Here is a 20,621-nt window from a genome sequence, read left to right on the forward strand (position 1 = left end):
CTGTGTCTTTGCCATACTTAAACAGAATATAGCTTCACTATTCGCAATACATTTACTAGCAAGCATATTTCGTTACACCTTTTGATTTCATTGGCAGTTAAAACCTGAAACAGTTTATCACCGTTTGTATGCCAGGTGTCACCTTTAACCTTCCAAATGGTCATCATGAAGCTTAACAGACACAGATTTCATTGTATATAACTGACAACATTAGCTAATGTTCGCTAACAATCCCCCTTGATGAACATGCTGTAGGTGAGGCACCTCCAGAGGGCAGTGGACCGGTCACTCCAGCTGTCCAGACAGAGGGCTGCAGCCAGGGAACTGGCCCCACTGTTTGACAAGGACAAAGAGGCCTGTATGGAGGAGATACTGAAGCTCAAGTCCCTGCTCAGCACCAAGAGAGAACAGATAGCTACCCTCAGACTGGTGCTCAAAGCGAACAAACAGGTCAGACATGGATATGGTATCCGAGATATGGATAGCTATGGACTTGGATTAAGCATCACGCTGGCCATTCGCTGTCTAACACGGCCTTGCTAGAATCTACTTTGAGGCTCGTCACAAGAAATCTCCGAAAGCTGTAGATGGGTCTCACAAGGCTACCAGGCTACAGTAGCCATTAGGATATATAGAGTATAAAGAGGCTCCTGTCACAGTCACACTAATGTCCTCACTTTGAATTTTCTATTGTTTTCTAACTCCCTTGGGGGAACAAAATGTATTCTGACTTCAATGGGACTTTCTGTTGAAATAAAGGTTAAAGAAATGTCCCTGATCCCTTGTTCTTACAGACTGCAGAGAATGCCCTGGCCAACCTGAAGAGTAAGTATGAGAATGAGAAGCATATGGTGACAGACACCATGATGAAGCTGAGGAACGAACTGAAGGCCCTGAAGGAGGACGCTGCCACCTTCTCATCGCTCAGAGCCATGTTCGCCACCAGGTGACTATTTCCCTCCTCGCTCTATCCCTTCATCTCGCTTTCTTTTATTGAATTCTAACTGTTCACTACCAGGTGAGAGACCAAGGACCAGGGACAGATTGTTAAAGGGAATAGACTCGTTCTACTTCCTACCTTTACTATTTCTCCCTGGCTCTCTTCATTCTTCTCGACTTCTTCTGATCACGTTATTTCTTCTGAACCCATCTCCACCTACACTGTGTAACCAAAACTTTTGTTTTTTGCAAGCACCCAACCCCTCTCCTTGAAACTTCTCAGGTGTGACGAGTATGTGACTCAGCTGGATGAGATGCAGAGGCAGCTGGCTGCGGCGGAGGACGAGAAGAAGACGCTCAACTCCCTCCTGCGGATGGCCATCCAGCAGAAACTAGCCCTGACCCAGCGTCTGGAGGACCTAGCCTTCGACCAGGAGCAGTCGCACTGCACCCGCGGCGGCAAGGTGGCCCGCATGAAGAGCAGCACCCCCAAAGTAAGTCCTGCTCCTCCCTCCAGCCCCACCACCGGCGCTGGCGCCCCCTTAAGCCTGACCTCTGCTACTACAGACGCCCTAGCTCTGAGCTCCCCTACGTCACATCATAGACACTCCGTCAGCCCCTCCTCCACGGCCCCCTCAGACCCTAAAGTACCAGGCAGCCCCCCCTCCCTGGAGGCGCCCTCCTCCTCCTGGACCCCCCCATCCACTCCCCACAGGCAGGCTCACTCCCAGTGGGCACTAGGTGTCCGGACATTAGAGGTCGACTCCCACAGTTTCGGTCTGGACTCCCATAGTTTTAGTTTAGAACGTAGCAGTACTGGGCTCTCCAGGCATTACTCCTCAGACTCACGGTCGTCTCCTAGCAGGGGTGCTCAGCCTGGCTCGGCCCCCTCCTCCCCCTACCGTTCTCCCATACTGGGGTCTCGCCGGTTGACATGGAGCTCCCCTCGAACTCGCCCCCTTACCAACCTGATGCGTACCTCAGCCCTTTATACCCCCTCTTCTTACACCCCTCCTAGTTCCTATAACCCTTCTAGTTCTTACACCCCTTCCTCCCCTTATACCCCCTCCAGTTTCTATACCCCTTCATCTGCTCATTACTCTCCTTCATCATATACCCCGCCCTCTTCGTACACCCCCCACACTTCATATAGCCACACCAGCAGCTACAGTCCACTCTACCCTAGGTACTACGGTTCCCATCGGCCCCCTCACTGACACTAAACCACAGTTCCCATTAACCTCCTCACTGACAACACTACAAATCCCATAAGTCCCCTCTCTAAACAGAACTACAGATTCCATCGGCCCCTTAGCAGACAATTCCCATCAACCTCCTCACTGACACTACTACAAATCCCATCAGCCTCTTTAATGATGCAAAACTACATTTCCCATCAGCCCCTGGGAGGGTGGGTGGGGCTCACAGAGAGGAGGACAGACTGGTTTCCTGTTTCTTGTGCCTAAGCCTCTGGCCTCGATGCAGCATGTGGATGTGACTCTGTATCGGCGTGAATGTTCAGACTGACTCTGCTCAGGGATTTAACACAACATGGAGCACAAGTGGCCCTGCCTTCCTCTTATTCACAGACTGTTGATCGGTCTAAACTACAGGAGAGACAGGACACTTTACAGACTATACATACACAGTCGTTTTGGTCTTGCCCTTTAAATCAAATCACCATCCACACAAGCAAGTGAACATGTGTGCAGGACCTTACTGCTGTATGGAAAGACGCATGAGAAGGACGTTTAGGGTAACTGGACATTTGAAGGAATTTGTTCACATGTTGGACTGAGGTCTCCACTTGACAGTGTTATTCGCTCTCTCTGTTTTTTTTTAATGAAAATCACAGATACTGTAACCAAATGTCATTCAAAGCAAGTATTGGATAAGACAGATCAATGATTATGGATTGTTTGCTATTTTTAATTGTTCAGTTATTACTCACAGCTCTGTACACACTGTCCTCACAATGTTATTGCAGTCATCCTCACATCTGCTGTGTAAACCTGGCACATATTTAGAGTCTAGCACCACTCAATGGCAGTTTGTAATATCACTGTATATTCAGAACTTAGACTGAAGACTTCCGTCGAGGTTGAATATCATATTAAACCTGTAACATAAATGACCTGGAATCAGCACACCGTGATGGGTTTTAATGTTAGCATTATGAGACAGAGCGAGATGGAGTGATTCTGGGTTTCATATCAGTAGGCGAGACAGACAGTGAGCTGTGGCTACGTAGCACCCCTAGTGCCTCGGAGGGTAACTCCAGAGGAACACAGCAGCATAGATGGATGAATGTAATCGATAGAGAACTCACTTACCACCAAACTCAGGGAAGCTGACACACGCACACACTTTTCAACTGGGGTTCAACAAGGAATTATCCTTACACTGTTATAGAAATATAGACAAACATTTGAATGACATTTAGGCTATGGGTTAGTTAGTATAGAGCTACTGCATGATGCATAGATGGGATTCCACCGTTTCTGCACATGTGAGTGTGTCACCTGTGTATGTGTGTGCCTTAACGACTACAGCACCTGATCAGTACAACCTGATCGTGCCAACAACAGTTTTCATATTGTTATGTTTTTATTTTTTTTGGCCCTATCCAATAGGTTAGAATGGACAATAACAAAGCCTTGCCAAATGATCAGCGTAAGTGTCTGTAAACAGTCCTCTTGATGAGGGATACACTGCTACTGGGTGTTGGCCAGTGAATAGCCTTTGCCAACTTTGGCCCAATCCATGCACAGTTTGGTTTTGACGGGAAGAACTAAGGGGACGTGGCTGACGTGCAAACCGATTATTTCATTTTTGAATTGGTTAAAACGACGTTAAGGTTATGAGTTTGGTTAAGGGTCAGTTCTAGATTTTGGCTAGTTGGGTTGTCAATGGGATGCTGGTCAGAAAAGTCTCCTTAGTCTCTCCCTCGTTTTGACTCCCGTCTCTAGTATTGACCCAGTCCAGTCTCCCCCTCCCCCACCAATCCCAAGTCTGGAGCCCAGAGTACCACAACAACACTGTGTCTATACTCTAACAACCCCAGTCTCCATTGGTTCAAGTGATCTACATATACCCCAACATGTTGTTATAACATGCAATATGGAGCAAAAAAAAAACGCATTTGACAGGACTCCTCTCAGCTACTTTGTTGACAACATTAGGTGAACATTTTACATATTTCTCATAACAGAAATACTCACTGTTCTTGCACTCATTGTTGGGCTGATTGAGCTGGTTGAATGTTTTTTTCTCCCAATAGTCATCTAATGGTGACTGTACAGAAACACAATGAACACTGTAGATTTGGAGTGGGAACCACCTCAGTGACCTTCACGTTTTTATACATGGAGTTTGTATACCTCTGCTTTATTTATTACGCTTCATCACGTTAGCAACTACTTGACATGAGTCTGTCCTACACTCCAGTTTCTACATCTGCACCATCTACCTGCCTTGACACAACACTGTATGCCTGTTACTTTGAGCAGAAGACCTTTGTAGTTGTGGTATAGTGTAGGTTATAATATAGAACATTTCCATCGTAGGGTAAATTAGCTGGATATAGATATTTTCTGCAATAAGGGAATAAAAAGTGAAAGATTGTCAAATATCAAATAGATGCTAGGGGTCGCTGTCTTAGCTTCTCAAGAAAGGAAACCGGTGTGACCTCTCTGTGAAACCCTCCTCGTTCCGCCCGACTCACACACATATCACACACCCACCAAAACTCATTCCAGTTTTCGGTCCCGCTACATCATAATTCCATCCGTACATGCAAGAGGATTTTAATCCTATCAAATGCGTTTTTTTTACCTCCTTCCCCTTTCCGATTTATTCGTTTCCCACCGCATCTATTGGCCTGTGATTTCTCCCTCCTATGTGAATACGGTGAATGCCATTTTCTCCCTTCTGCTCTCTGTTTCAGGAGTCTTTCATAATGTGGAACATTGTCAATCTAAACATCCTTGCCTGTGCTAACGACATATCCATTTCCAGGCAGACTGTTAATAGTTACCACTGATTGTATGCCTGTTAGCTTTTGAGCACTTTATATGCATGTGTATATAACACAGAGTATTGGAAAGCTGTATTCTGTGTGCAGTGCTATGTTCATACTCTTCGTATATACTGTAAATATCATGTATAAATGACCTGTATTTTGTGTGTCGTCGTCTTTTCTGTTTTGAGTGGCCTTGAGCATCTCTCTCATGTGTTCTAGGGAGGAATGCCTTATAATCTCAGTTTCATGAAGTAGCTGTCGTGTTTCCTTTCAGATATGAATAGGCCTACTTTACACAGCCTGCTCAGTTATTGCACAAGCACACGGGTTCATCATAGCATACTGTAGGCGTACATTCCATTGAACAGCACTATACATCAAGTACATGAGTTGTTAGGCGTTTGGGAATATTTAAGAATAGGAACATTCTTGCAGAATGTTTTTTTTTTTACTAAATGTACTTCTTGAAAACGCTGACACTGGGGTGATTTTCTTGGTAAGTAGTCTGTATTTTCCCCTTGGATATGATCATCTGTGATGTCCCCTACTCCTCATCCCTGTCACCTCTCTACAGTACTGTCTCTCCATCTAATCTGTCAGTCTCTCATAGATCGTCAGAAGTCTGCTGCCACAGCGCCGCCAGTCTCCTCACAGCTAAGGTGGGAGAAGGCCTCCCAAGCCAGCAGGTAAACAATTTAGACCGGAATTTAGTGCCAGTCTGTTTGTGCTATCATCCCAACTCCTCACTCATTGTCATGCCACAAAGAAACAATGAGTTGGCAAGAGCACAAACAGATCTGGAACCAGGCTAAAACTCTACATGGGACTGAAATGTGTTTACAGTATATGTCAATTATTCCATGTCATTTTGCTTGTACACTATAGCCAGGGTACAGCATCAGGAAATCAATCCTGTGTGTTTTGGGTGTGTGAGTTTTTTTATGCCTTTCTTGACCTTCCATGAACACTATAAATGAGTCTATTTTAAATACTCATTGATACATCCTTTTGTCTGTGAGTAATTGAGGTAGATGTCTGAGATCTTTGTCAGGTACAGTGTATCTCCTGTTATCTCCTCTTGTCTTCTGGTTGTCTCTGGTCATGCTCCTCCCAGACGTAGCATTGCGTCGGCTATCCGGGAGTACCGAGCTCACTGCCCCCTGAGCAGCTACAGCAGCAGCCCCCCACGAGTGCCTCTCCTTTGGCTCGCCCAGCCGCCTTGTCCCCCTGGTCCTCTATAACCCTGGAACTCCTACACTGTGACCCCTGACCTCTAACACACAGGACTCTGCAGGGCAGAGCCAGAGCAGTGCCTCTCACTGTGGAAGAGAAGGATGACACTCACAAAGACTTATAAGAGACTGTCTGACTGAGGGTCTGTGGGAGAAAGAGAGCGACGTGCCACCATCTTTACTACCGCGCTTGCTATTAGTCATTATTCATCATGTATTTGTCTATGGTGTTTTGGGGGTTTGTTGAAACATACTTTTATGTTACGACCAGTGATGACGATTTTGTTGGGTTCAAGAGGTGGACAACTGTTGGGTTTTGCTGAATGTATAGCTAGCTGTACAATCATTCATGGTACCGTACAGTATGTAGTGAACGCCAAGGTGGCAGAGGACAAAGCCATAACTGTGTATTTGAAATGCATGTAAAAGGTATTAGCTTTCGCAAACCCAGATTGTTTGAGTCATTTTCTGCTCTTTTTGGATTGGATTCATTGCTTGTCCCCACCCCTCCCCAAGATCGTAGCTTGTTTTTTATATTCTATGGAATTTCTTTCAAATGCACTTTGCTCACACACCCTACGGTGTGTATATATATATATATATATATAAATGTTTCTATTGCACTTTGAATGTGTTTTACAGGATAAGAGATTTCCAAACATTGTAAAAGCTGACAGTGTTTGTACCGTTATCATCCTTCCTTGGTTCTACAGCATCTATGTTGAAACATCGTCTACGTCCCAAATGACACCATATTCCCCAAAGTAGTGCACTACATAGGGAATATAGGGTGCCATTTGGAAAGTACTTTTGGTCAACCTGTTTCTCTGAAGGCCTCAATCAACCTCCTGATTTACAAGCACAAACTGACCAATGCATTCCAATACTAGTTGTGATCGACTGTTAACCCCACTGGGTTAAATAATGATGTTGAAAGTAGATCTCTATCCAAGATTGCCTCTTGTTTTCTACATCCTGTATATGGAAGTAACCATGCTGGATCGGCGTGTAGACAGATTTCGCTATAGAATAGTAGTACTAGTAGCACTGTAGTTGTAGTAATAGTAGAGGTAGTTGGCAGTTTATGCTGTACTGTATTCAACCATGATGCTATGTATGCTAACCTAGAAATACAAATTTGGAGCTTTTCTCAAACCACCACCCAGCAACTTTTAACCATCTATATAAAACGTCCACTCACAGTCACAGCTCAGAGGCATGGCAATGGTATGAATTCACACACCTCAACCTGGCTTTAGACTGAACATTCTGTTTCTACAGGATCTCTGACCAGACCTGTGGTTGCTAACTACAGTAAGGTTTGAAAAACGTTGGGTTTTGTCATCCTTTTGTGTTATTCTGGTGAATGCTGTCCTATCTGCTCCATTCCCTACATCTATTGCAACCGGAAGCCATGTAACAAACTGCCAAAGATCGCACTAGGCTTCTCAGACATCACATGAAACAGATGAAGGAGAGGGGTCTTGTATAACCCGCCAGAGACTGTATTAAACTACAGAGCTAAAACCCTAGGCATTAGTTTGGGAGAGCAAACTGGCTTTGGAGCCCAAGGGCGAGAGTAAGGGAAAGGGGAAAGGAGTCAGTTTCACAATTGAACGCCTTCAAACGAAATTAGTCTCGCTTCTGTTTAGCGGATGGCACAGTTAGCAGTAACAATGTCTCCTCAACAATGAGGATATCGGGAGTATTCTGTATGTTGTAACACTGTGGTTCGCTCTGTCTATTTTCCCCACCATATGTATTTCTCATGTATATGAAGGTTTCTTTAAACGTATCAGATGGTTCAAAGACCATTGAAGTTGTACATAGGCCAACTGGACATACAGTAAGCTATGGAGAAAATTATGAATGTTACTAGCTACTTCTCCCAGACCTGGAGAGTGTATAGTAGACGGGGCACAAAGATGAAGCACTGAACGTGGTTTGCACAATTTCAACACAACTCGACAACTCAATAAAAAACATTAGACATTCAGACAGCAATATATAAATGTATGGTATCTTCAAATCATTTTTATTGCATATTAAACCATGTAAATCCTACATTTCAAAATACAATAAATTCCCCCTAATCTTATAGGGGACTGCTAAACACGTGTGTATCTTTTTGTAAAACATTACCATCAACACCTTTAGGAAAATGGCCTACAGTTTTGGAGTTTCCTCTACCAAAGGCTCACAGGGGCGGGGGGTTTATAAAACGGGGGCGGTGTTTGTGCCATTGTTAAGATCTATCGGATGCCATTTCACTGATTGAGACTCATGGTATGTGGAAATCGGTATTGGACTTTTGGAATTTGGTACGCTTATTTACGTTTTTGTTGGAGGAGCAGCTCGGTAATTACCTGCGTAAAGCCCTCCGGCGTTCGTAGACAACGCGCCTCGAATCCGATCATTATTCACGCTCAAGGGAACAACAAGTGGTATAAAGGTTATCATTATAAATCATATTACCATGTTTGACGGTGACCCGAGGGAGAGCGTGAAGACCACTCATCGTGAGACGGAGGAGTTTAGGCGGACGGCGGTGAGGAGAAAGTCGAAGGGAATGCCGCAGACTGAAGGTCAGCCTTCTCAAACTGCAGTTGTTTTAGGAAACTTTTGGAAACGTTGAGTGAGCGCGTTAGCGCAAATATAACTCACTGGACAGATTTCAAATGTATCCTACTATAGCCTAGGTTGTCTGTGTGTTTTGTTTGCAATGCATGTTATGATGGATTTGACTCATTTTGAGCAGAATAGTGGAGATGGACTCCTGATCCAATGTCATATTTTGAGGAAACGGTGAAGCTGCTACAGCCAAGTTACCTTTAGATAGACATTCTGACCAGAGAGAGGCAAACACTGGTGTGCTGTGTTGACATGGACGAAGTTTGCATGTCAATGGGGAGCCCAATCTAATGCTGTAGGAACTGTCTGCTCAACCCTGCACAGGAGTGACGGCCCCAGTGGCTCCTATTTAGTCCCTAGCTGAGGGCTTTCAGTCATGGCCACAATGGAGACCTGCTATTAGCGCCTATTCTTTACAAAATAATCCACTGTGTCATTCTCTTATTGTAAACTACTCAGGCAATGTATTATTAGTGGTTGAATTACCCTACACTTTCTTTAGTGACTATCTCAAGTGCATTGAAGTGGGTGAACTCAGCCATGTCTAAGGCAGAAGAGGAGCATGTCAGTAGTTTCACTGGTTATGCTAATCTACCACTGGCATGCCCTGGGGGCTGTGTCCTGACATAACAACACTGGTTATGCTAATCCACCACTGGCATGCCCTGGAGGCTGTTTCCTGACATAACAACACTGGTTATGCTAATCTACCACTGGCATGCCCTGGGGCTGTGTCCTGACATAACAACACTGGTTATGCTAATCCACCACTGGCATGCCCTGGAGGCTGTGTCCTGACATAACAACACTGGTTATGCTAATCTACCACTGGCATGCCCTGGGGGCTGTGTCCTGAATACAACACTGTTATGCTTCTGGCATGCCCTGGGGCTGTGTCTGCATCAAATGGTTATGCTAATCCACCACTGGCATGCCCTGGGGGCTGTGTCCTGACATAACAACACTGGTTTTGTTTGTTAGCAACGTTCTAGGTATTGTGTGTTTGTGTGTGCAAATTGTCAGCAGCTGGGCTCAGCTCTTCGGATTACTGAAGTTAAGCTAAACTGAAGTCTCCTTCTTTCACCTGCACAAATCTGACTGGGTTTTGCCTGTGGCTCTCTAGACCTAGTCTATGTAGTTCTGAAGCCATAACATAGTGTCTGTGATGTCTGCCAAGGCATTGACTGAGCACAGCTGACTGGTATAATATGTTACAGTGATTTACTATCCCGTAGACGCTGATGTACAGTTTGTCTGTGGAGAACTGTATTTCTCATCAACGTCTCCTCACTGGACAATAATCTCACGTTTCTGTTATTTCCCCCAGTAATAAGCTGGAGGCGGTGGGGAAATAAAAGGTTGTAGATTCAACCTATGTAAGATGATAACCAAATACTCAGAGTTATTGATGGAACTGTTTTGTCACCTGATTTCACTCAGGAAGCTCCTCCCCTTTCACTTCCTCTGAGGAGACAGTCACACACTGACCACTCAGAGTCAGAAAGGACACTCGCTGATGAGCAGGGAGTGAGTGTGTAGGAGTCTTCGAGACCGATGCAGGACTCAATTCAAGGTGTGTGTGTGTGTGGCTCCTCTGTCCTCTCTGGAACAGTGTATATGAGAGGAGACTTCTGTCAGAGACCGACAACACGTCTTGTGAATTTAACTTGTCTTTTTCTTGATCAGGAACATGCAAACGTTGATCGTTCAGTTGGTTTTATTATTTCACAGTGCCATTTTAAACCAGCGAAGTAACGTTAGATTTAACTGGCCGCTGTATGACAAACACAGGGTTTGAGTGTGTCTGTAAACACAAACTGTGCCAATACCGCAGAGTCAGTGTTATTATGCTAAACTCATGTGTTGGCACTTTCCATCAAATGTTTACCTAGCCTGGGTACCGGTCTGTTTGAATTATCATGCCACTCCTTATCATGCTAAACAGCGTGACACAGAGTACACGGAGTGGAATGTTCGCCTGAAATCCAGAACCTGTTTTGCTAACTTTTTTACCCACTTCAAAACAACAGACTGTCAGTTTGGCGGTCCCCTCCTCCTCTGTAGACATATAGACCCTGACCGTAGTCTGTTAAGACATGTCGCCTATTATCTCTCCAGCGACGTAAGAAAGAAAGGCTTTTAACGTGTTGCGGGAAGTGAGAATGAAAAGCAGTCCGATGACAGGGAGGAACACCATCTCAGCAACACGTTGTTCAGTTTAGCTCTGTATCACTTTGATTCCTGGCATCAGTTATAATATCAGTGAGCTTGGCATTGTTTTCGTCCAGGGATGTGGTTGTTCATCTTTCATTTCTCCTCACATCATTGGGGGAAACTCCTGAAAGCATTGGAAACTCGTAGAATAAGCACGCTAACGACTTTAGTGAAAGAACAATGTCCTCTTACCATAAATAAAGGCCACTTCATTTACAAAATAATTCAGAATTCACATTTGGAGTAGACAACAGTCTAGTAGTGAGCTACACCCTATGAATACTGTAACAAGGTGACACAGTTCTCCTGCTCAAACACTTTCTTCTTATTTTACACTGTTTATTCAGTTTTACACACAATATAATTAAAGAGAAGGAAAAAAAGCGGTGGGGGGGACAAGTCAAAACTTTAAAGATACCCTACTTTACACAAGGTACAACTGTTAAATGGGCAATCTGCAGTTCAATCAACAACAAAGCAGCCACCGTGCTAATGTTCCTGTAAACGGCTGACGAATAGGGGTGGAGAAATGCAACCACTCTCACATTCATAGGCCGCGCTATGGATGCAAAGACTGACCATCCGCTGGACCAAAACTATATAGTTTGAACCATTTTTTTTGAGGCTATGGTGTTTGTTTTCAAGTACATTGTTCACAAACAACGGCGCGAAACAAGCTTACATTTTGGGTTCGGTCTGGGTAAGACGGTTGAACCCAGCTCATGAGGCATCTTACATTGATTCAAGAATCAATGGGCACACATCACCAATCTCAAAATCCCAAAATGGATGTCGCAAACACAGATTGCCCCTCTAACCAATAAGTCGCAGGGGCGTTGATTTACAGATTGATTTAAATGTAACCTTTTATTTAACTAGGCAAGTCAGTTAACAACAACATTCTTATTTACGATGACGGCCTAATAAGTATGCCATCAGAGGATGGACTGTTCAAAGTATGGTAACTTCCTCATACCCTTACTGTATGTCACTATGGCAGGTTTCCATTGTCACTCTAACTAGATCTCTCGCTGTCCCTCAGTACTGAGCAGCAGTACATGTGGCTCTGTGTATAGAGGAGGTCAATGGAAAGAGCCCTGGCTAAGAAATCCCTACTCAAAGCAAAGCACAGTACGGGGGACTGAGGGGAGTGTGGTTGGTTTAAAATGCGGTGTTAAATACCACTACAAATGCCCAGTAGACTGCACTGCAAGATAAATGTAGCCTGGTCCTAAATCTGTTTGTGCTGTTTTGCCAACTTCTATGGTCATTGTCATGCCAATACACTGAACAAAAATATAAACGCAACAATTTCTAAGATTTTACTGAGTTACAGTTCATATAAAGTAATTAGTCAATTGCTTATTTCAGCTCATGAAACATGGGACTAACACGTTACATGTTGCGTTTTATATTTTTGTTCTGGAACCCGGCTAGGATAGATCCCTTACTCAGCTTCTCCCTCCCTGTCTCCAGTGTCTCCTAAACCTGCCCATCTCCAGAGCCCTGGGAAGAGCCCTGTCAAGGGGCCAGAAGGAGCTCTTCTCACAGGGAAGGGATCAGGACCCCAAGCTAGGGGGCTAACAGTCCACAGCCCAGGAAAGTGTCATGGGACCAGGCCAAGCCACAGCCTGGTGAAGGGGGTACCACCAGGGACCCAGAGCCCAGGAAAGGGTCTACGTGTCCACAGCCCAGGAAAGCGCTTCAAACTAGGATCTCAGTCCCCAGGGAAAGGAGCAGGATCCAGGCTGAACCAGCTGAGAAGCCCTGGGGCCAGGATGAAGAGACATGGACACATGGCAGGATCACCCTGCAGCCTGCCTGACCTCATTCACCTTGAGGAAAACCAGTCTGTGCTCAGATCAGCTAACAGCAGCCCAACACATACCACCACCTCTATAAGCCTGGACCAGCCTAGAGACCCAGACAGTGGGTCTACCGACAGCTCCCACACAGGACTGGATGCTCACAGACACAGTCCAGACAGGGCAGTAGTAGTGGCCCATAGGGAGGGCAGAGCGAGGGAAATCTCTCCCATAAATATGAACAGTTTGGACCTGATGAGGGACACTGTACTGGTCGATGGCCATGTAGGAGACGGAGGGAAGGTGGATACAGGGCTCAACGTGGACCTGTCCCCCTCTCACAGAACTGAGATTGGGACTGAGGAGACCAAGCTTCAGGAGAGCTCTTCAGATGAGAAGATGGAGAGAGGGAGTGAGGAGGTGATGGTGCAGGAGAGCTCTACAGAAGAGAAGATGGAGAGGGGGAGTGAGGAGGTGAGGGTGCAGGAGAGCTCTTCAGATGAGAAGATGGAGAGGGGGAGTGAGGAGGTGAGGGTGCAGGAGAGCTCTTCAGATGAGAAGATGGAGGGAGGGAGTGAGGAGGTGAGGGTGCAGGAGAGCTCTTCAGATGAGAAGATGGAGAGGGGGAGTGAGGAGGTGAGGGTGCAGGAGAGCTCTTCAGATGAGAAGATGGAGGGAGGGAGTGAGGAGGTGAGGGTGCAGGAGAGCTCTTCAGATGAGAAGATGGAGGGAGGGACTGAGGAGGTGAGGGTGCAGGAGAGCTCTTCAGATGAGAAGATGGAGAGAGGGAGTGAGGAGGTGAGGGTGCAGGAGAGCTCTTCAGATGAGAAGATGGAGGGAGGGAGTGAGGAGGTGAGGGTGCAGGAGAGCTCTTCAGATGAGAAGATGGAGGGAGGGACTGAGGAGGTGAGGGTGCAGGAGAGCTCTTCAGATGAGAAGAAGATGGAGGTGAGGGTGCAGGAGAGCTCTTCAGATGAGAAGATGGAGGGAGGGACTGAGGAGGTGAGGGTGCAGGAGAGCTCTTCAGATGAGAAGATGGAGGGAGGGAGTGAGGAGGTGAGGGTGCAGGAGAGCTCTTCAGATGAGAAGAAGATGGAGAGAGGGAGTGAGGAGGTGAGGGTGCAGGAGAACTCTACAGAAGAGAAGAAGATGGAGAGAGGGAGTGAGGAGGTGAGGGTGCAGGAGAGCTCTACAGAAGAGAAGATGGAGGGAGGGAGTGAGGAGGTGAGGGTGCAGGAGAGCTCTACAGAAGAGAAGAAGATGGCGAGAGGGAGTGAGGAGGTGAGGCTGCAGGACTCCACTGAACAGAAGCTATATAAGATTGCTAACGAGCTTCTACTCACAGAGAGGGCCTATGTTGCTCGCCTTCACCTGCTAGACCAGGTCAGTGTGTTTCTGTTCATCCATTGTCGTTATCACCACATGACTTGATCAGTATGTATTCATTAGCAGTGTTTTAACACTGTGTGTGTGTGCAGGTGTTCTGTGCGCGGCTGACTCAGGAGGCCGGTAAAGGCTTGTTCCCTGTAGATGTGGTGAGGACCATCTTCTCCAACATCTCCTCCATCCACACCTTCCACAGCCAGTTCCTACTGCCAGACCTGGAGACGCACATGGGCCAATGGTGAGACAACCATAATAGATGATGTTGCAATTGAAGTACATGAAGTGATTATTTACAATGGAACTGAAGGACATGGTTGGATTGGAACCTTGTTATTAAATGAAAATACGGTTATATTTCATGTAATTCATCCAGCCTCACAAAGACCACAGTGGTTTTAACATTCCTACTTTAAATCGCTAGCATCATATCTAAACAGTGATTAAATAATCATTTTTTGACCTTTGATCTCCGACCCTTGACCACACAGGTCTGAGAGCCCTCGTCTGGGTGATGTCATGCAGCAGCATGCTCCCTTCCTCAGGATGTATGCTGAGTACGTGATGAGCTTCGACCATGCCATGGAGCTGCTTAGAGTCTGGACGGAGAGGTCCGCACCATTCAGGAACATCATACAGGATATACAGGTATAATGGCTGGACAGGGACACCAAGTAAAACCTCTGTTCACACTTTACCTGAATATCTTTATTCATTCTCTTAATCTTATCACCATTCACCCAATGGAAATCAATAGCTGCTGACTTGGCAGTGGTGGAAACATTTAGTCGGTCTTGCACTGTTGTTGATTTTGAGTTATCTTCCAGAGTCAGGAGGTGTGTGGTAGTCTGACCCTGCAGCACCACATGTTGGAGCCGGTCCAGAGACTACCTCGTTATGAGATGCTGCTGAGAGACTACCTCAAGAAACTGCCTGATGATGACTCGGACCACAGTCATGCAGAGAGTGAGTTGACACCTGCCTTAGTGTAGCATATAGTCCAACATACTGTAGATCCACAAAGGCTGGCCTCACTCTTACTGTAGCATATAGTCCAACATACTGTAGATCCACAAAGGCTTACTGTAGCAGAGATCAGGTAGTCCTCATCGCTAGCGAAGACTCATGCAGTGTCATCACACTTACTACAAGTCTGAGGAACTGTCACAGAAACCATAATAGATGAGGTTTTGTGGTTTTGCTATCCTAAAAAAAAAAGAAATAAGGTGTTGATCTCTTTGTCTGCCTTCAGAGTCTCTGCAGGTCATCTCCATGGCAGCAACACACTCCAACAGCGCCATCCGCCAATCAGTACGTGCAGAACTAATATGCTAATCCTCTACTTACTGCAGATAACAGTTGTCCGTGCAGTATATCTAGAGACCATTTTTCTTTAGGCATCGAGAGTAAAATGTTATTACTGTTAACCACTGTTACCGTCATGTACTTTGTTATTTTGCTATCGGTTGGGACAGAAGTTTGTGATCTGCTTTGTTGTCTAACATCCTCCGCTGTGTTGTCCTCTAGGAGAATCTGAAGAAGCTGCTGGAGATATACGAGATGTTGGGCGAGGAGGAGGATGTGATGAACCCCTCCAATGAGTTCATCCGGGAGGGACGCATCCTGATGCTGTCTGCCAGGCACTCCGCCACGGAGAGACACCTCTTCCTGGTTAGACCAGTTCACAGTATTTTAACCTTTATTTTACCAGGATGTCACATTGAGATCAGACCACCTCTTTGACCAATGGAGACCTTATGGCATTTAGGAGGACGCAACATTACATAATGTTGCTCTAGAAATGTATAGTGTAGAACAGACATGATTTTCTGCTATGTATAATCTGAAATTAAATCATCTCTATTTCATCAGAACCTTGAACTTCACTGACTAGGAATCACTCAACATCAATCCATTTAACCCACGCATGTCAAACTCATTCCACAGGGGGCGGGTTTTTGCTCCACCCTTGCACTTGATGAATTAAGGTCACCAATTAGTCAGGAACTCCCTCACCTGGTTGTCTAGGTCTTAATTGAAAGGAAAAAAACGGAAATCCGCAGACATCCTGCCCTCCGTGGAATGAGTTTGACACTCCTGCATTAACGGGTCATTCAGGAGACACTTAAAACTCATGTCTTTCTTGCCTCTCCCTCCACCTGCTGTCCATCCAGTTAAACAACATGCTGCTGTGCTGCACTCCTCGGTTCAGCCTGGGGGGGCAGCGGTTCACCGTGCGGACACGGATTGACGTGGAGGGCATGACGGTGCAGCGCACCACCAACGAACACCACCCCCACACCTTCCAGGTGTCTGGCAAGGAGAGGACCCTGGAGAGGACCCTGGACCTACAGGCCAGGTGAGGGGGGGGGGGTCACAATAATATAACTCACCTGCAGGTCTTGGATGGATGTATATATTTTGTATCAATGTTAACATGTGGCGTTGTCTTTCTAGCTCTGAACAAGACGAAGAGGACTGGATAAAGGTAACAGTGCTTTGTCATATTTTGAAACGTGTTTCAATTACCAATGGCACATAATGAGTATATAGGGAGAGTACACAGGGTCTGACGTGCCTTGTACTTTCAGGCTTTCCAGGACGCCATTGATGTTTTCCGGCAGAAGAATGAGACTTTTAAGTCAGCTTCTAAAGAAGTAGAGGTATCTGTAATGATCCCTTATTTTTGTGCAAAACAGAGACCAATAGAATGTTTTCTTCCATTCTTTTGTGTGTGTGTGTGTTTCTCCATCTGTACAGTATGCTTGCTGTAATCATATAGAGGGATAAATCACAGGCAAATGGGTGTGGAGGGAAACTGATCATTTAGCAAAAGGGAAGGAGAAGCAACTCATTTGAGATCCTCTTGCAGGTACGGGTGGAAAAACAACTTGGCGAGACAAACTGATTTTGTGTGTGTGTGTGTGTCTTCGCCTCTGTGTGTGTGTGAACAGACGGAGGAGCTGGGTCGGCGTGCCCCTCGATGGATCAGGGACAGTGAGGTGACCATGTGTATGAAGTGTAGCGAACCCTTCAACGCCCTCACCCGATGGAGACACCACTGCAGAGCCTGTGGCTGTGTGAGTTAACATACACACATGCACACATTCACTTTACCTAAGGCTGGGGTTAGGATTAGTTGAAATGGCATTCACGTTCCGTTTACTTCCATTCTGTCTAACATAACCAGACCGATATGACCATGACTTCCTGTGTGTCCACCTGTTTGTCAGGTGGTGTGTTGGAGGTGTTCAGACAACAAAGTAACTCTGGAGTACGATGGCAACAAGGTGAACAAGGTGTGTCTAGACTGCCACTTCGCCCTGACCCTCCGGGCCAACAGAGGGGAAAGGGCAAGGAGGGGGGCCATTGTAGAGGTTCCACACCCCACCTCCCCATTTCCATCCCTTTCCCCAGGATCCGAAGGCCTTATCTAGGGTCCCCTTGCAGGGGACAGGTGACGGCGGTCGTCAATGAAAATGGGATGGTGGTTAACGGGATGACAACGCCATGGTTGGCAATGGCAAGGGGACTTTCATCAATAGCAACGGAAGTGTCACTGGTAATGGTTACGGGAGTGTCACCAATAGAAACGGGATGGCTGTCAATGACAGTGAGGAGGCTCGCTTGAACAGCCTCCGTGTTCACACACTATCCCCAAGTGTCTGTACTTGTGTTCAGTGTTATGGCCTTAATGAGATGGTGAGCTCCAAAAGTATTGGGACAGTGACAATGTTAAAGTGCAGACGGGTGACACGTTTAGAAATTACAGCACTTTTTGTACGTAGTCCCCCCATTTTAGAGAACCAACAGTATTGGGACAAATCCACTTATGGGTATTAAAGTAGTACAAAGTATTTTGTCCCATATTCCTAGCACGCAATGATGACATCAAGCTTGTGACTCTACAACCTTGTTGGATGCATTTGCTGTTTCTTTTGGTTGTTTCAGATTATTTTGTTCCCAATAGAAATGTATGGTAAATAATGTATTGTGTAGTTTTGGGGTCACTTGTATTGTAAATAAGCATATAATATATGTTTCTAAACACTTCTACATTAATGTGGATGCTAATACAGATAAGTGAATTTGTCCCAGTACTTTTGGTCCCCTAAAATGGGGAGGACTATATACAAAAGGTGCTGTAATTTTGTAAATATTGGATGAAAATACCCTCATTAAAGTTGACAGTCTACACTTTAATCCCATAGCCATTGTATCATTTGAAATCCAAAGTGCTGGAGTACAGAGCCAAAATGACCAAAAATTTCACTGTCCTAGTACTTTTGGAGCTCTCGATACCGTAATGGGTTGGCAATGAGATGTATTTTGTAGAAAAACTCAAGAGATGCAATGTAAGAGTATTCTGGCTATTCCCTATCTGGATCAGAAAATCAAGTAACCTTTATAGTTTGTATTTGAAATGATTTACCTTTTGAAAAAATAAAGTTCAACTTGTTTAAAAGTGAAGCAAGGTGTTCATTGGACTAGAAAAGAAAAGTTTGAAACTTATCAGTTAAGTTTCTTATGTTAGCAAAAGGTGTTATTAAAGAGATTCTCCTATACTTTTTTGCCAGTAGTTCTGAAAGTAGCACTCGTGACCCAACAATGGTCCATCACATGTGCAGGTACAGTTGAAGTCGGAAGTTTACATACACTTAGGTTGGAGTTATTGAAACTTGTTTTTTTTGTGCATGACACAAGTAATTTTTCCAACAATTGTTTACAGATTATTTCACTTATAATTCACTGTATCACAATTCCAGTGGGTCAGAAGTTTACATACACTAAGTTGACTGTGCCTTTAAACTGCTTGGAAAATTCCAGAGAATGATGTCATGGATTTAGAAGCTTCTGATAGGCTAATTGACATCATTTGAGTCAATTGGAGGTATACATGTGGATGTATTTCAAGGCCTACCTTCAAACTCAGTGCCTCTTTGCCTGACATCCTGGGAAAATCAAAAGAAATCAGCCAAGACCTCAGAAAAAAACAGCAACATTTTAGACCTCCACAAGTCTGGGTGTTCCTTGGGAGCAATTCCCAAACGCCTGAAGGTACCACGTTCATCTGTACAAACAATAGTACGCAAGTATAAACACCGTGGGACCAAGCAGCCGTCATACCGCTCAGGAAGGAGACGTGTTCTGTCTCCTAGAGATGAACGTACTTTGGTGCGAAAAAGTGCAAATCAATCCCAGAACAACAGCAAAGGACCTTGTGAAGATGCTGGAGGAAACAGGTACAAAAGTATCTATATCCACAGTAAAACGAGTCCTATATCGACATAACCTGAAAGGTCGCTCAGCAAGGAAGAAGCCACTGCTCCAAAACCGCCATAAAAAAGCCAGACTACGGTTTGCAACTGCACATGGGGACAAAGATCGTACTTTTTGGAGAAATGTCCTCTGGTTTGATGAAACAAAAATAGAACTCTTTGGCCATAATGATCATCATTATGTTTGGAGGAAAAAGGGGGAGGCTTGCAAGCCAAAGAACACCATCCCAACTGTGAAGCACGGGAGTGGCAGCATCATGTTGTGGGGGTGCTTTGCTGCAGGAGGGACTGGTGCATTTCACAAAATCAATGGCATCATGAGGGAGGAAAATGATGTGGATATATTGAAGCAACATCTCAAGACATCAGTCAGGAAGTTAAAGCTTGGTTGCGAATGGGTCTTCCAAATGAACAATGACCCAAACTTACTTCCAAAGTTGTCCTTAAGCCATTTTGCCACAACAAAGTCAAGGTATTGGAGTGGCCATCACAAAGCCCTGACCTCAATCCTATAGAAAATTTGTGGGCAGAACTGAAAAAGCGTGTACGAGCAAGGAGGCCTACAAACCTGACTCAGTTTTACCAGCTCTGTCAGGAGGAATGGGCCAAAATTCACCCAACTTATTGTGGGAAGCTTGTGGAAGGCTACCCGAAACGTTTGACCCAAGTTAAACAATTTAAAGGCAATGCTACCAAATACTAATTGAATGTATGTAAACTTCTGACCTATTGGGAATGTGATGAAAGAAATAAAAGCTGAAAGAAATCATTCTCTTACTATTATTCTGACATTTCACATTCTTAAAATAAAGTGGTGATCCTAACTGACCTAAGACAGGGAATTTTTACTAGGATTAAATGTCAGGAATTGTTAACTGACTTTAAATGTATTTGGCTAAAGTGTATGTAAACCTCTGACTTCAACTGTATGTGCACCACGTCATTGCTCTCTTGATTATTCCCGCCCGGGCGCCCGTGTAGGTGTGTTTTGCATCGGCTGGAAGTTGATTGCCTTCTATTTGAAAGGGTTTGAGCCAGGTGCACTTTTCTAAGCCCCCTGCCTTCCTAATTAGACATTTTTGGAAAATTATATTATTTCATTTATGGAAAAGAGATG

General features: G+C 45.1%; 2 protein-coding genes across 13 annotated transcripts in view; both read left to right on the forward strand.

Annotated features, from left to right (window-relative positions):
- The window catches only part of LOC106609162 (protein bicaudal D homolog 1), a 31,677-nt gene extending 25,038 nt beyond the window's left edge, over positions 1–6,639 (forward strand). Inside the window, exons 6-10 of one of the 4 annotated variants that reach the window (XM_045721980.1) lie at positions 256–450; positions 795–946; positions 1,223–1,433; positions 5,561–5,646; positions 6,075–6,639. In XM_045721980.1, coding sequence (XP_045577936.1) covers positions 256–450; positions 795–946; positions 1,223–1,433; positions 5,561–5,646; positions 6,075–6,201 — 771 coding nt within the window. In that variant the 3' untranslated portion in view covers positions 6,202–6,639. Of the gene's footprint in view, positions 1–255; positions 451–794; positions 947–1,222 lie in introns of all 4 variants that reach the window. The other 3 variants (XM_045721982.1, XM_045721981.1, XM_014207644.2) reach the window with 3 other exon arrangements.
- Positions 6,640–8,451: 1,812 nt separating this feature from the next.
- Positions 8,452–18,695, forward strand: LOC106609171 (FYVE, RhoGEF and PH domain-containing protein 4). 9 transcript variants are annotated; one of them, XM_045721986.1, is made up of 13 exons: positions 8,453–8,777; positions 12,514–13,790; positions 13,884–14,225; positions 14,321–14,466; positions 14,717–14,873; positions 15,053–15,191; positions 15,478–15,536; positions 15,753–15,896; positions 16,400–16,584; positions 16,683–16,713; positions 16,817–16,888; positions 17,180–17,305; positions 17,459–18,695. In XM_045721986.1, exons 1-13 carry the CDS (start codon positions 8,669–8,671, stop codon positions 17,660–17,662), a joined length of 2,991 nt encoding a protein of 996 aa, XP_045577942.1. In that variant the 5' UTR covers positions 8,453–8,668; the 3' UTR covers positions 17,663–18,695. The 9 variants fall into 9 exon arrangements, with proteins under 9 accessions (XP_045577939.1, XP_045577942.1, XP_045577940.1 ...); XM_045721984.1 differs by having other exon boundaries at positions 12,514–13,748; positions 13,791–14,225; XM_045721987.1 differs by having other exon boundaries at positions 12,514–13,586; positions 13,791–14,225.
- Positions 18,696–20,621: the final 1,926 nt, after the last annotated feature.

Source organism: Salmo salar, chromosome ssa07 (genome assembly GCF_905237065.1).
Source record: "Salmo salar chromosome ssa07, Ssal_v3.1, whole genome shotgun sequence".
Classification (NCBI taxonomy): Eukaryota; Metazoa; Chordata; class Actinopteri; order Salmoniformes; family Salmonidae; genus Salmo; species Salmo salar.